Raw genomic sequence first — 12,555 nt, forward strand, 5'->3', positions numbered from 1 at the left:
TTAAAACCATCAGATCTCATGAGAACTCACTCACTATCATGAGAACAGCGTGGGGGAAACTGCCCCCATGATGCAATCACCTTGACATGTGGAGATTACAATTCGAGATGAGATTTCAGTGGGGACACAGAGTCAAATCATATCTGTACGTGCTCAATATTTGTTGAATGAATGAATGAATGAGTGAACTCTCCCTTCATTTCTATGTCCACAAAACCTAGAGAAGATGTGTGAAATGCTCATCTGAACCTTGAGGGAGAGATGAGGAACTCTGCCCAGTTCTCTACAGCAAGCCTAGGAAGGCAGTTTTACAAAATGCCTGTGCACCTGCCTTCCAAAGAGCAAAGCCCCATTAGGCATCAACTTTCAGATCCTTTAGTTTCCTTTATGCATGAGATCAGAGTGTCCCATTAAGTGCTTAAATCAGATTAACAGCCTCTATGCCAGACCTTTCTGGCTCAGCCTGCTAGTAGTTGTGGAGCCAACCACTTTTTATAGAAGCAGTGGAAGGGGATAGATGAGGAGGGGAGAAGGGCTCTGTTTGACCACACTGGTGAATCCCCCGTGTTTCCTTGGCATCTAAGTCTGAAGAAATGAGAGCTGGCAAGCAGCCTGCCCTGAGCAGACCCTGAGAGGAGGCTCCCTGTGGGGATGTGGAGAGTGGCCTGTGACCTCCCAGGAGTGAGTGGTGCTTCATCACTGCTTCTGGTAGTGCTGGTTTACAGAGGTCCCTCCGATGTCAGGAGATCAGGGATTTGTGGACAGTAGGAGAGTGCTGAAGTAGCAACATAAGCAGGATGACACCTGGCCCCATGCAGGGTGCAAATTGTATTTCTCTGTCAACTTGGGCTATTGACAGCTCCACATTGACTCTAGATCTGAATCACAGCAAGCAGACTCCCTGCCTCCTCTTTCTCCAACACATTAAAACAAGCACAAAATATACCTTCCCTTTTCCTTCCACAATTATGCTCCTGTCCTAACCCACCAAGATACTTTATTAAATATTATTTATAGAAATTAAAAATCAATCAAAGATAGCTTGCATAGGGAAGAAAAGGTAAAAGTCAATCAGGTTTTAAATTTGAACCAGAAAATCAAAGGTTTAGCAAAGATAGGGCAGCAAAAATCCTGATAAAATCTTTGTGATTAGTCATTATATTTGTCTTTGAGCTTCCTGGCAGCCTTAGCAAGAAGGCAAATATGATGGGCTGGGTACTTGTGTTTGGATGTAAGAAAAAACACAAGTTCAACTCCAAAAACACAATCTTTGGAGCTAAGAAGTTCTGAGAGATATTATATGTGAACATGCATGTGTGTTTGTTTATGTGTATATACAATAGTTAATAGTCAATATATATAGTATACAATGGGCAGTGTCTTGGAAAACAGTTTTCCAGTCAATGCAGTAGTACTTTTGAGATAGTTCTTTCTTGCTTTGGCACCTAACAAAGATGGAAAGAAAACGTGAAAACTAATTAAGTAAAGGTACTTTACAAAGACAGAGGCAGTATCATCTAGGGTATTTCAAGGCATTTTTTTTCTTCTTCGTTTTCTTTTTTGGATAGCAGTTGTTTGGTTGGGGCTAAGAGAATTCCCTCTTCTAATCAGCAGCACATGTTTGGGATGCAGCTGACTGGGGATGGAATTTTTTACTATCTGGTCCACCAGAAGCCTTTACTCCAGCTCAGTGTTGACAGAGCTCAGAGGTACAAAGGGGCAAGTAGCTCCTATAGGAAGCAAAGATTTTCATTTCTTGCTACCACCCCTCAAAGCTCATTCTTCCTCTGACTGCATTTCCTGTGCATCAGGAGTTCACAACCTTATTTTAACCCCAGCACCAGACCAGAACAATAGACAATGTTTATTATAGCCATTGTGTATAACAAACCATTCCAGAAGTTATGGTGTGAAACAACCACCATCCATTGGCCCAGAATCCTGCAATAAAGGCTGGGATCACTGGGCAGCCTGTCTCTGCTCTACACAATGGCTCTCCTGGTCAGTTGCAATCAGCTGGTGGCCCGACTGGGGCTGAAGGATCCACGAGGGCCTCACTCACCTGTCTGGGGCCTTTGTGGGGTGGCCTAAATGACTGGGCTGGAGCTTCCTTAGTTAGGGCAGCAAGAGAGCAAAAGCAAAAGGCTGGAACTTGCACAGGGTCCCTCCTGCTGTTTCTTGCTGTGTCAAAGTCCAGCTCAGACTCAGTGTGTGAGGCGGCCACACAAGGATGTGAATTTGGAGAGGTGAAATTCATGGGAGACCATTTGGTAGCAATCGTCCTCAGCCTCCTCCCATCAATACCTTAGTCACAGTAGGTATTGACAGGAGTCAATTGGCAGGAGCCTCACCTGAGGGTTGAGGAGGCAGAGAAGGGGACAGGTATCTCTCTCATGGGGAAGGGTGGGAATTTATGTCAGGCCATTTGGTACTAGCCGAGTTCTCACTCCAAATTCTGTGCACTCAGCACTTAACTGCCCCCATCAAAAACCCAAATATCAGACTTTATGAGCTCTATTTAAATTTTTCAAAAAGGATATATGAGGAATGGACCTTGGAAGTGATAAAACAGTAAATGTTTTAAGAAGCCTCCTGGCAACGGTGCTTGAAGGCCTTGTAAGTGTGAGACACACTGAGTTATGCTGCTCCATGGCCAACGTCCTGACATTTGTGGGACAGTGGCCTCTTCAGGCAGCTGTAGACCTCAAGATTCAGAGATCTTGAGGTCATCTTCGTATGGACTGCAGTGAGATATAAAGCATGTCAGTGGCAGCCCAGAAGTCAGTCAAGTTTTCTCCAGGCTGGAATGAGGACACTGACAGCCCCCACCAGCCCTAGCTTAGGACAGGAGTCACACTGTTTAAAAGGATTACTTGAATGACAAGAAAGGCCATATCCTCATCACTTTTGCAGAAGCTGGAAACCTGGAAGGGCTGGATTAGAAAACCACTGGGTAATGAAATCGGGGGACAAAAACATTTTGACATCCAAAGAAACAGTGGAAATCTTTAGAAAGGCTGATTAAATAAAAGTAAACATAAGATTCTTTGTTATCACTCAAAGCAGGCACTCATATGTGCACACACACACAAGCACTTGCACGTGCACCTGCATCCACAGAGATGGGATGGAGGAGGCCTGACTTAGTAGCACCATGTAAAAATAATTTGTAAGTATATGTTAACAGTAAGCTTAATTTGAGACAAAAGTAATCAAAGTTGTTGTGACTTTAGATTATATTAATAGGAACATAGATTCTAGATTAAGGGAGGTGATTTGTTTCTTCTATTCTGTATAGCCCAGTTTACTTTAGAAGTATTAGGTCAACTTCTGCATAATACGAAAGGGTTCGAGAAAAACTAACTTAATTAGAGGGAAGTTTAACATGATTAGAGAATTTGAAATCGTGAGATATGCGGAAACACAAGGAGGAACTGAAGCTATTTGACCTAGAGAAGTCCTTAACAAGGACTTAAGAATGGGTTTCAATTCTAAAGCGTTGTTATGTGGAAAGAGGGACTTGATCTGTCTTCTGTGTCTCCAAAATAGGTCCCATTGGACTCATGAGTGGAAGATTGAGGGACCCTGGCATTTCAGGTCAAAAGAAGGAAGAACATCTAATAGTTGAAGAGGCCCTCTAAGGAATGGATTGCATAGATTTCCCTTTTACTGCAGGGGCTGGATGATCACTCATCAGGCAGACAGAGGGGATTCACACCTTGGGATGGATGCTTGGTTCAAAAGGAACTTTAGAATTCTGTCCAACCAACTGTAAGGGCTGTCCTGGGCTCTTGCCTTAGCTGCTGTGGAAAACATAATGAATGCAGCTGCAGTGCCCTCTCTTGCTGAGGGGTTCAGGGGTTGCTGCTGAGGCCTGTTTCTGTTGCTGCAGGCCTCATTTGCAGTTCTGAAAAAGCAGAGGCATCACATGCTTAGCCAGGCCTAGGACCACAGGCAGCAAACCAACACCAGCTGTTCACATGGGCACAGCTCCTGGCCATCCACTTCCTAGAAAGATGGAGATCCAGACAGAGAGTGGATCCTGGGCTGGGGTCTTGGCAGAGGGATCTTCCCCTGGGGGTTATAGGAGCACCGATGGAGATGGAGACCACTAAGACATGGTTTGAAAGTAGACTGTGCCACTCACAAGCTGCATGATGCTGGAGAACTTGACTAATTCTTTTGAGCTACCATTTTCCCATTGGCTTGTTGTGAAGATTAAATAGACTGTGTGTGCAGTGTATATGACCCTGTGTATTGCTGAGCCTCAGGAAATACTGTATTCCCCTCTATGTTTCCCTTCAAAACTAAGCGGTGCTGGCCACTGCGGGGACCACTGAAGAAGACACAGGGAGGGGAATGGGCCCCCCAGCCTTTCTCTGGGGATCAGTTCACCCTAAAAGAGTGACTGTTGTGATTGCCCCTTCTGCCTCCTGACCTCCCTCCCATGCTAAGTCTGCATTTTCTCCCTGACAGAGGAACTGAAGGAGAAGCTGACCGAATATGTGGACAAGGTGAACAGCCAGAAGCCAGGCTTCATCAAAGTCGTGCGTCACAGCAAGCAGGAAGGCCTCATCCGCTCCAGGGTCAGCGGCTGGAGGGCAGCCACTGCCCCTGTGGTGGCACTCTTTGATGCCCACGTGGAGTTCAATGTGGGCTGGTAAGTGCCCCCTGGGAGAGGAGGAGGAGTCCCAGTGGAATCTAGGGCTTCGATTCCAATAGTGCAAAGCATGCTGGGATCTTGGTCATAGCCTAAGAGATAATTCTGGGAATGGGTGAAATGTGGGTGTGTGAGTGAGCCAGGCAACAAGGCTGGAACTTTAGAGTTTGAGGTGTGGTAGAGGGGAAGGGGTACCCAGGGGTCAACGGGTCAGCACACAGTGCCTAATAGGCATGGTGACATCACATGTGACTCTGGCTGGCAGAGTCATCAGGGAAAAGGGTACATGCTAAGGGCAAAGCAGAGAGTGCCCGGCTAAGGACAGGGTTCCAACGCCTAGGAAAGGAGAGCTGGGCCAAACATGAGGCAGAAGCCCAGCCTCACAGCCAGGGCCAACACCAAGTGGGCAAAGGTGGGGGAAGATTGCCTAATGTTGTCACAGGTACCCCGGGCTTTCCCACTGCCAGATCGGAGGTAGCACTAATCTCAGATTCTCCCTATGGTGAAACTGTCTAAGAAAATCTTTCTTTCTCTGGTCAGAGCTGCTCAGATGCTGGGGGAAAGGGACCAGACAGAAGGCCCCAGTGGCTGCAACCAGCCAGGAATGGAGTGGCAGATGCAGACCTCCCTGCGGGGCTGGAGGGCACAGTGCCACCTGCTGTGTGTAACTTTGCCTGGGCCTGGGAGACACAGGCTCTGGCGATGACCATGAGTAGCTGGGGCAAGTAGGTGGCCACCCTTTTATCAATATGCCTGTTGTCACTGGGGTCTGCTCTGCTCCCCAGACTCCACAGTGCCAGCCTCTGCCTCCAGGGAGTGGGAGAGGAGGACACTTCAGCAGGCAGGGCGTGCACGCAGCCTGGCCTGGATGCTGCCATAACAGGCCCAAATTAAGGCTGCAACACAGTCCTTTTTTATAGCTGAAGTCCCTGCTTGCCATTTGTGACTATTTAAACAGAATTTTCTTTGGATTTATGGCCAGGATAGGAGAGGGACACTTACTATTTCAAGCTGATTTGAATAAACAGTTATACACCAAATGTATTATTAATGAGAAGCTTATCATTCCTGTCTGCAAACACATTACTCGCCTGGTGCCTGCAGGGGCTTCCCGGCTCCCTGGGAAAGCCCAAATGCCCCACCCCTCCTTGGGTGGTTGGGGAACCCTTCTGGGGGGTGGATGTGGCATAGCTGGCATTCCAAGGCAGCATCGCATAGTTGGCGGATGTAGGTTTGTTCTCACCTCCTAGTCTCTGCCATCCTCATCTGTCTTTTCCTCCAGATTGATACATAGAATTTTAGCAAAATCAAAGCCCAAGGTGAAAGCTTCTTCTGGACCCTCAGATCTATTTCTTTCTTCTCTTTCTTCTTTTTTAAGTTTTGATTTTTTTTTTTCTAATGGAGAAAGGGAAAGTGAGCAGGAACAAAGCTGGCTGGAATAAGAATCTCTCAGCTCAACTCTGGATATGCTGATGGAGTGGGGGAGCCTCTTGCCATCCGGGAAATCCTCAGGGAACGGGAAGTTGAACAGGGGCTCCTTCCCAGAAGGCAGTGCACCTCTCCATCAGAGGAGATGGGCAGGCTTTCCTTCCTCTTTCTGCTGGGGAAGGACCTTCGGGAGATGCTACTCTGGATATTTCCACCTTGGAAATGGTTACCCCCTCTCTGGCTGTCTCCTCTCTGCCCAGGGCTGAACCTGTCCTCACTCGCATCAAGGAGAACCGGAAGCGGATCATCTCGCCGTCCTTTGATAACATCAAATATGACAACTTTGAAATAGAAGAGTACCCGCTGGCTGCCCAGGGCTTTGACTGGGAACTGTGGTGCCGCTACCTAAATCCCCCCAAGGCCTGGTGGAAGCTGGAGAACTCCACAGCCCCAATCAGGTAAAGCAAATCTTTACCTGTGGGTCTCTGCTTTGACCTCCAGGCTAGGAACCCCCTACTGGCCCAATGCTTATTCTCCAACTTGAGCCCCATCGTGGGGATGACAGGGGTAGGCAGGGTTGAAAGGAACTGCAGTCTGATCTTCAGTCACTGCCATGGGCTCTGAAGATCTCAGAATCCATTCACAGCCTCAAAGTGACCCATTTCCACACATCACTGTGTCTGGGCGCCAAGCACTGTGCTCCAGATTGGGGATCCAGAGTGATGAAGATTTGGTTCCCACTCCCAAAAGCCTGGAGTCTAGTGAAGACAGACAAAATCGTTGGAATAGGAACATTATTCTACCATGCAGGCAGAAACTGCATTGAAAGTGGAGAAATGCTTTTCAGAGGATAGCATTTTCACTTGTTTTTGAAGGCGAGTAGAAGATGGCTAGGTTGGGGAATGGACGTCCATATGCAAAGTTCACGAACACAGAGAAGGTTCGAAGTGACTAGAAGTGGGAAGCCAGCCAGCAGCCCCAGGTAGTGAGGGTGGAGGGGCTGAGAGGCAAGACCAGACCCCACAGGACAGCGTATACCTTGGTGATATTTGAATGTTATTCTGTAAGACTCAGACAAAAGTGACTTCATACTGTATTTCAAAGGTCCCAAGTTCTTTCCTGCCTTTGCTGCCATCTTCCTGGACTCATGAATGACTGCCCTGCGCAGTCTTAGCTTTTAAGGTTCAGGACGCCTCCAACAGCTGTCTCCACTGGTTTTTATTTCTGTCTATGTTTGTTTTTGTTTTTGTTTTTGTGGCGGAGTCTCACTCTGTCGCCCAGGCTGGAGTACAGTGGCGTGATCTCGGCTCACTGAAGCCTCCACACCCCACCCCCAACCCCGAATTCAAGTGATTCTCCTGCCTCAGCTTCTCAAGTAGCTGGGATTGCAGGCACCTTCCACCGTGCCTGGCTGATTTTTGTATTTTGTAGTAGAGACAGGGTTTCGCCATGTTGGCCAGGCTGGTCTTGAACTCCTGACCTCGTGATCTACCTACTTCTGCCTCCCAAAGTGCTGGGATTACAGGCGTGAGCCACTGAGCCCAGCCTATTTCTGTCTATATTGATGATACAGTGGGTGTCTTTATGCTCCCTGCAAAGTTCTGCCCGTTACAAAACAGAAGGCACCAGAAGGTGGCCTAGGGCACAGTTTTTGGAGTTAAAGAGATTAGAAGCTCATGTTGTTTTGTATTACATGAGGGAGAAAGGGTATGAAAAATTTAATTGAAAGTCAGTCATTATTACTTAAGATCACATTGTTCCTCGCCAGAAGAAAAAAATATATAGTCACACTTAAAATGGAATAGAAGAAAACACCACCTAACTTTCCTGAAGTTGCCTGTTACCTACTCTGCTCGGCCCCTGCCACAATTTTGTGTTGTTAAACATTTGCTGAGAGTCTGCTATGTACAAGGGTCTTTTACATGCATTGGCTCATTTGATCATCATTATAACCTGTTGACCACTCGTGTCTCATCCCTGTTTTACAAGATGAGGAGAGCAAGACTGAGAGAGGAGAATGGCCCTGCCAAAGGCTCTGGGCGGTAGAGCCAAGATCCACCCACGGAAGCTAGACTCAGTGGCTAGTTTTCACCCCTCTATTGTCCACTGTTGAGCTCAGAACTGGTGTAGCTGTTTTCTGCTCCTAGGCCTGATGAATGCTGTTGAAGGGAAATATGCCCCCATGCAATGAGCATTCCTGCAGAAGACTGCATTGACATTAACTGTTTCTGTTCTGCTCATCTCTAACTGTATCAGTCCAGTCTGAATCAGCAAGCCGGCATTCCAGGTCCTTGCCAGACAATGTCATCTCAACCTCAAATTTTCTATCACTCAATTTTTATCAAAAACTTGGTTGAGGGAAATAACTTTTATGGAAGATTTTTGGAAGAACATTCCTGGTTTTATTCCCAGATGAAGACAGCTCCACAGAAAGCTGTGATTTATACAAATGTATCTTGCCCATCCGAGCTCCCTTTGCTTTCAAGCTATACTTTAGTGCTCTGCCCACACGTGGCGTAAGTCATAAAAAGAGCCCAGCAGTATCTTCTAGTGTATTCTAAAGAGATGTCTTTGCGATGGCTGTTCCCTGAGTCACCAGGTGACCCCATTAAGAAAATCCACGTGAGAAATTTCTTTCAAACTGACTGCCAGTCAGAGAAAGCCTTGCTGTCCCCAGGGAATCAATTAATATGACATTTTCACATGAGAACTGTACATTTTGTTTCTAAGACCATGTATGTTCTTTCCACTTTGACCAACGGGAAACTCAAAGGCAAACTTTCATGTCTACTTTAAGAACAATTGAGAGAGGACCTTGGTCTGCACATGCATTCCAATTTGTTGCAATCTTTAGGTCTGTCTAGACATTTATCTATTTATGGTTTTCTATGTATTTTAAATTTTCTCATAAGCTATTTCTAATCCTTTCAGGAATGAGGCAAGGTGTAAATCAATAACCCTTTCACGCTGATAGAATCCACTTAATACCCTAGCCGGTTAATAATAAACCACTGAGGTGGCCTGTGCTCATCTCAGAGTAACTGTTTCAGATTCTGTTCATTACCTGGCTTGAACTGTCAGTTTGAGGAAGGTCCCTTACTGTGTATCCTGAAAGCATTTTTCCAGCGTGCCCTGTCATATCCAACACTTAGGAATGCAGAGGCAAATGCCAAGACCCCACCACTCTGCCAGCCTGATGTTTCTGAATCATCACATATTTAAAGAGGAGATCTTCTAGACTTAGTGCACAATTGCATCTTTTTACCTTTTTAAATGACCTTTTGAGTGCCAGTTATGTCCCAGAGGCTTCAAGTGTTTTAATTTAGTCCGTGTGAGGTTAGAATGGATCCTATGTTACAGACATGGAATCGGAGGCTCGGAGACGCTAGGGAACTTCTCTTAGAGACACACATCCAGAAGGGTGATTTTTCCCAGAGAGATTACCTCTAAGGCCTGGGTTCTGTTACCTCCACCACAGCAGGGTCTCAGTCTGCTTTAGGAGTGGTAGATTAGCTTCCCAGGATGCCTGCAGGTCTGTGAGGGTGAAGACATTTAGAATAAAATGCAGTGATTTGAAAGGAAGAGAAACAGTGGCTCCAGGGTGCCAGTCTCTGCCTGAGCAGCCTCCTGTATCCGCATTCCCCAGGGAAATGGCCTGCAAAATCGCCTTTCTCCACCTTGATAAGTTTCCATTTTCAAAGACGGGTTCATTTACATGTGATTGACTGATAGTTTTCTCATCCCTGAGGAGCCTTCATTTCTCCTTTTATTCCCCCACTCCCACCAAGTCGTCCAGCCAGGCCTGGGCTAGAAATGATAGCAATAAGCAGTAGAACAATTCAACGTCACTGCATAAGCAGTGCTCTCACAGAGAAGCAGCCCCGTGCTCTCATGCTGACTCACCTCATGTGAATCGTTCTCTGTGAGGTGCTGCACTGGGTGTCTGCACAGAGCTGGTGAGACCCAAGCTCATAGCCCTCAAGGAAGGAAAAGCCTTCCAGCTCCTGGACCCCATAGCTGTTGGCAGGTTGTTCCAGCCTAAGAACCCTGTTGAATTAGAGACTCAGGCCATGTACCTAAGCTCTGCCTGTTGGCTGTCTCCTCCTGGTGTCACACAGGTACCTTAAGGTCAGTTTTTCTACCACCAAAGCTTCTTTCTTTTGAAACCAGCTTCTTCTCCTGTGCCCCTGTATTGATGAGTGGCCCACAACCCACTGTCACCCGAGCCAGAAAGCCAGATGGCATCCAGGTTCCTCCCCCTTTCTCACCCTTGTGTAGTTCCTCTGTTTTGAAGTTCTGCTGATTTTACATCAAAATATGTCTTTAAACAATTCCTGTCTCTGTTCCTGATACTCTGACTCAGCTCTCCATCATTTTTCACCTGGATACAGCAATGAGCTTCCCAGCTGGGCCCCTCAATTCCCACCCCTTCCCCTCTGGTCAGTCACCCACAGCTGCCTGACTATTCTCTTTAAAAAACACAGATCTGCTCACACCACTGTCTTGCTTAAAATTCCTCATGGACACCTATTTACCTGCAGACAAAATTCAAATTTTTTACCCTGCTACCCAAAGCCCTTTGCAACCTGGTGCCAGCTAATCTTTCTAAGTGGACCAAGGATGACATACAGATCCTAAGTTGGGGAAGGATAGGAAAACTGGTATGCATTCCCAAGCAGGAACAGAGACTGACTGTGCAGAGGTCAGGGTCAGGGCAGCTAGAGATACAGTCAACCTAGACTGGCAGGCTGAGCACCACTTCTCACAGCTAACACACACACAAGCACCACCCCACTAAAGCTGATCCCAGGATGGCAGCTGTCTGCCCACTGCCCGGAGGAAACAGCCTTTCTGGAGTGGTTGGGTGAGGCCAGACCCAGGGACCACTCCAGGAACAAGCCTCACACTGGCTTTGGCAGCAGAGGAAGGAAGAGCACCAGATCCTCCTGACAGTAAGGCCTTACTGCTCTTACTCCTCAGACAGCCACACCAGACAGCCTCTCTGCTCACCACTGGCCCATCTCCCCCTGCCCCTGCAGGAGCCCCGCCCTCATTGGCTGCTTCATTGTGGACCGGCAGTACTTCCAGGAGATTGGCCTGCTGGACGAAGGCATGGAAGTCTACGGAGGCGAGAATGTGGAGCTTGGGATCAGGGTGAGTGGAGTTTCTCACTCAAAGGGCTCGGCTCAGCTCCCACCAGGGTAATGAGTCTGGGGTGGAGAAATGGGGTTTAAGGTTGAGGGTTACAGACTGATTCAGAACGTCCAGTCCTGAACCCTGGTCCACATGTGTGTGATTGGGATTGGGAAGACACAGGGTGAAGCCTCTTGACTTTTCAGGAAGAAGAGGACTTCAGAACCTGCTTGGCTGGGGGAGGGAGCATGGGAGAGGTTGAGCTGCCAACTCAAGGGAACAGCCTCTTTTAAAATCAAACTGAGGTCCATCGGAGTAAGCAAAGGTGTGCTCCAGGAAGCAATAACAGGCATCGAGGGTGGCTGGACAAGAGTGACCCTGAGTCAGCTCCCTTGGGATTTCTCACTCTGACACTCTCTGTCTTCTCCACAGTGGCCATAGAACATTCCTGAACACTTTGTTAAGAGAGAGCCCGGGGAAATAAACCCAGGGTGTATAAACAGCAAGATGAAGTCAGGCTAACTGCAGGCTGCTTTCTGACCCCAGGCGCTAGCCAGACACACAGCCCATTCCTGCCTCATGCCATTCTCCTGCCCCAAAGTACAGGGTTTTTTCCAACAATCAGCTCATGGCATGGATCCCCAAGAGGCTCTATGTTATTTCTCATCCTACGGGAACATTTCCTAGGCTTTCTGGCTCTTTCCCCTTGGCTAATGAAAACATAAATCTACGATGAAGCCCGCTTTCCTATCTGAGGTTCCTGTTAGGTCCCCTGGTGTTAGGCAGGAATGCGATGATGGATACAATGAAGGATCTTGTCCTGGAAGGAAGCCTGCCCACCTCTATGACCAGGGATTGTCCTTGGCAGACCCAGTATTGGAACTGCAGGGTGTCCTCCCCATGATGGCCCCCACTGTCTTCTCCATGGGGAACTCGCAGCAGTCAGCCACCCCCACACGCTCCAGGCTTGCCGATGCTTGGAAAGAACCCTGTGCCTACTGGTGTCCATAGGGATTATCTGAGATGCTCCACCTCACTGCCAGCCTGTTCACACATCCGTGCAGACCTCATCTGCCTGGTTCTACCTACTGGCCCTACTCTGGCACCTTTGGCCTTAGTGTCTGCATCTGATGTCTCCAATTCTTGATACTCAATTCCCACTGAAGGACTGTAGCGTGGATGCACCCTCCTCTAACCTCTAACCTCCTTCAACCTTCCACCCCACCAGGCAGGCAACAGTCCTTGCCCCTGACCTGAAGGGGAGATTGGGCACCCACAAGGAGCATCTTAGGATGCCTGCAATGACGTGACAGGCACTGTGTGGGGCCCGACTC

At 47.8% G+C, this 12,555-nt stretch overlaps 1 protein-coding gene across 7 annotated transcripts in view; it reads left to right on the top strand.

The window, feature by feature from the left end:
- GALNT18 (polypeptide N-acetylgalactosaminyltransferase 18) overlaps positions 1–12,555 on the top strand; it is a 362,102-nt gene that overhangs the window by 246,385 nt on the left and 103,162 nt on the right. For 6 of the 7 annotated variants that reach the window (XR_013404005.1, XM_015114859.3, XM_015114860.3 and 3 more), the window contains 3 exons: positions 4,477–4,660; positions 6,349–6,546; positions 11,128–11,242. Coding sequence is in view for 6 of the 7 variants with exons in the window: in XM_015114859.3 (XP_014970345.1) it covers positions 4,477–4,660; positions 6,349–6,546; positions 11,128–11,242 (497 nt within the window). In the remaining variant the exon portion in view is untranslated. Of the gene's footprint in view, positions 1–4,476; positions 4,661–6,348; positions 6,547–11,127; positions 11,268–12,555 lie in introns of all 7 variants that reach the window. The other variant, XM_077963393.1, reaches the window with a different exon arrangement.

Source organism: Macaca mulatta, chromosome 14, assembly GCF_049350105.2.
Source record: "Macaca mulatta isolate MMU2019108-1 chromosome 14, T2T-MMU8v2.0, whole genome shotgun sequence".
In the NCBI taxonomy this organism is placed as follows: Eukaryota; Metazoa; Chordata; class Mammalia; order Primates; family Cercopithecidae; genus Macaca; species Macaca mulatta.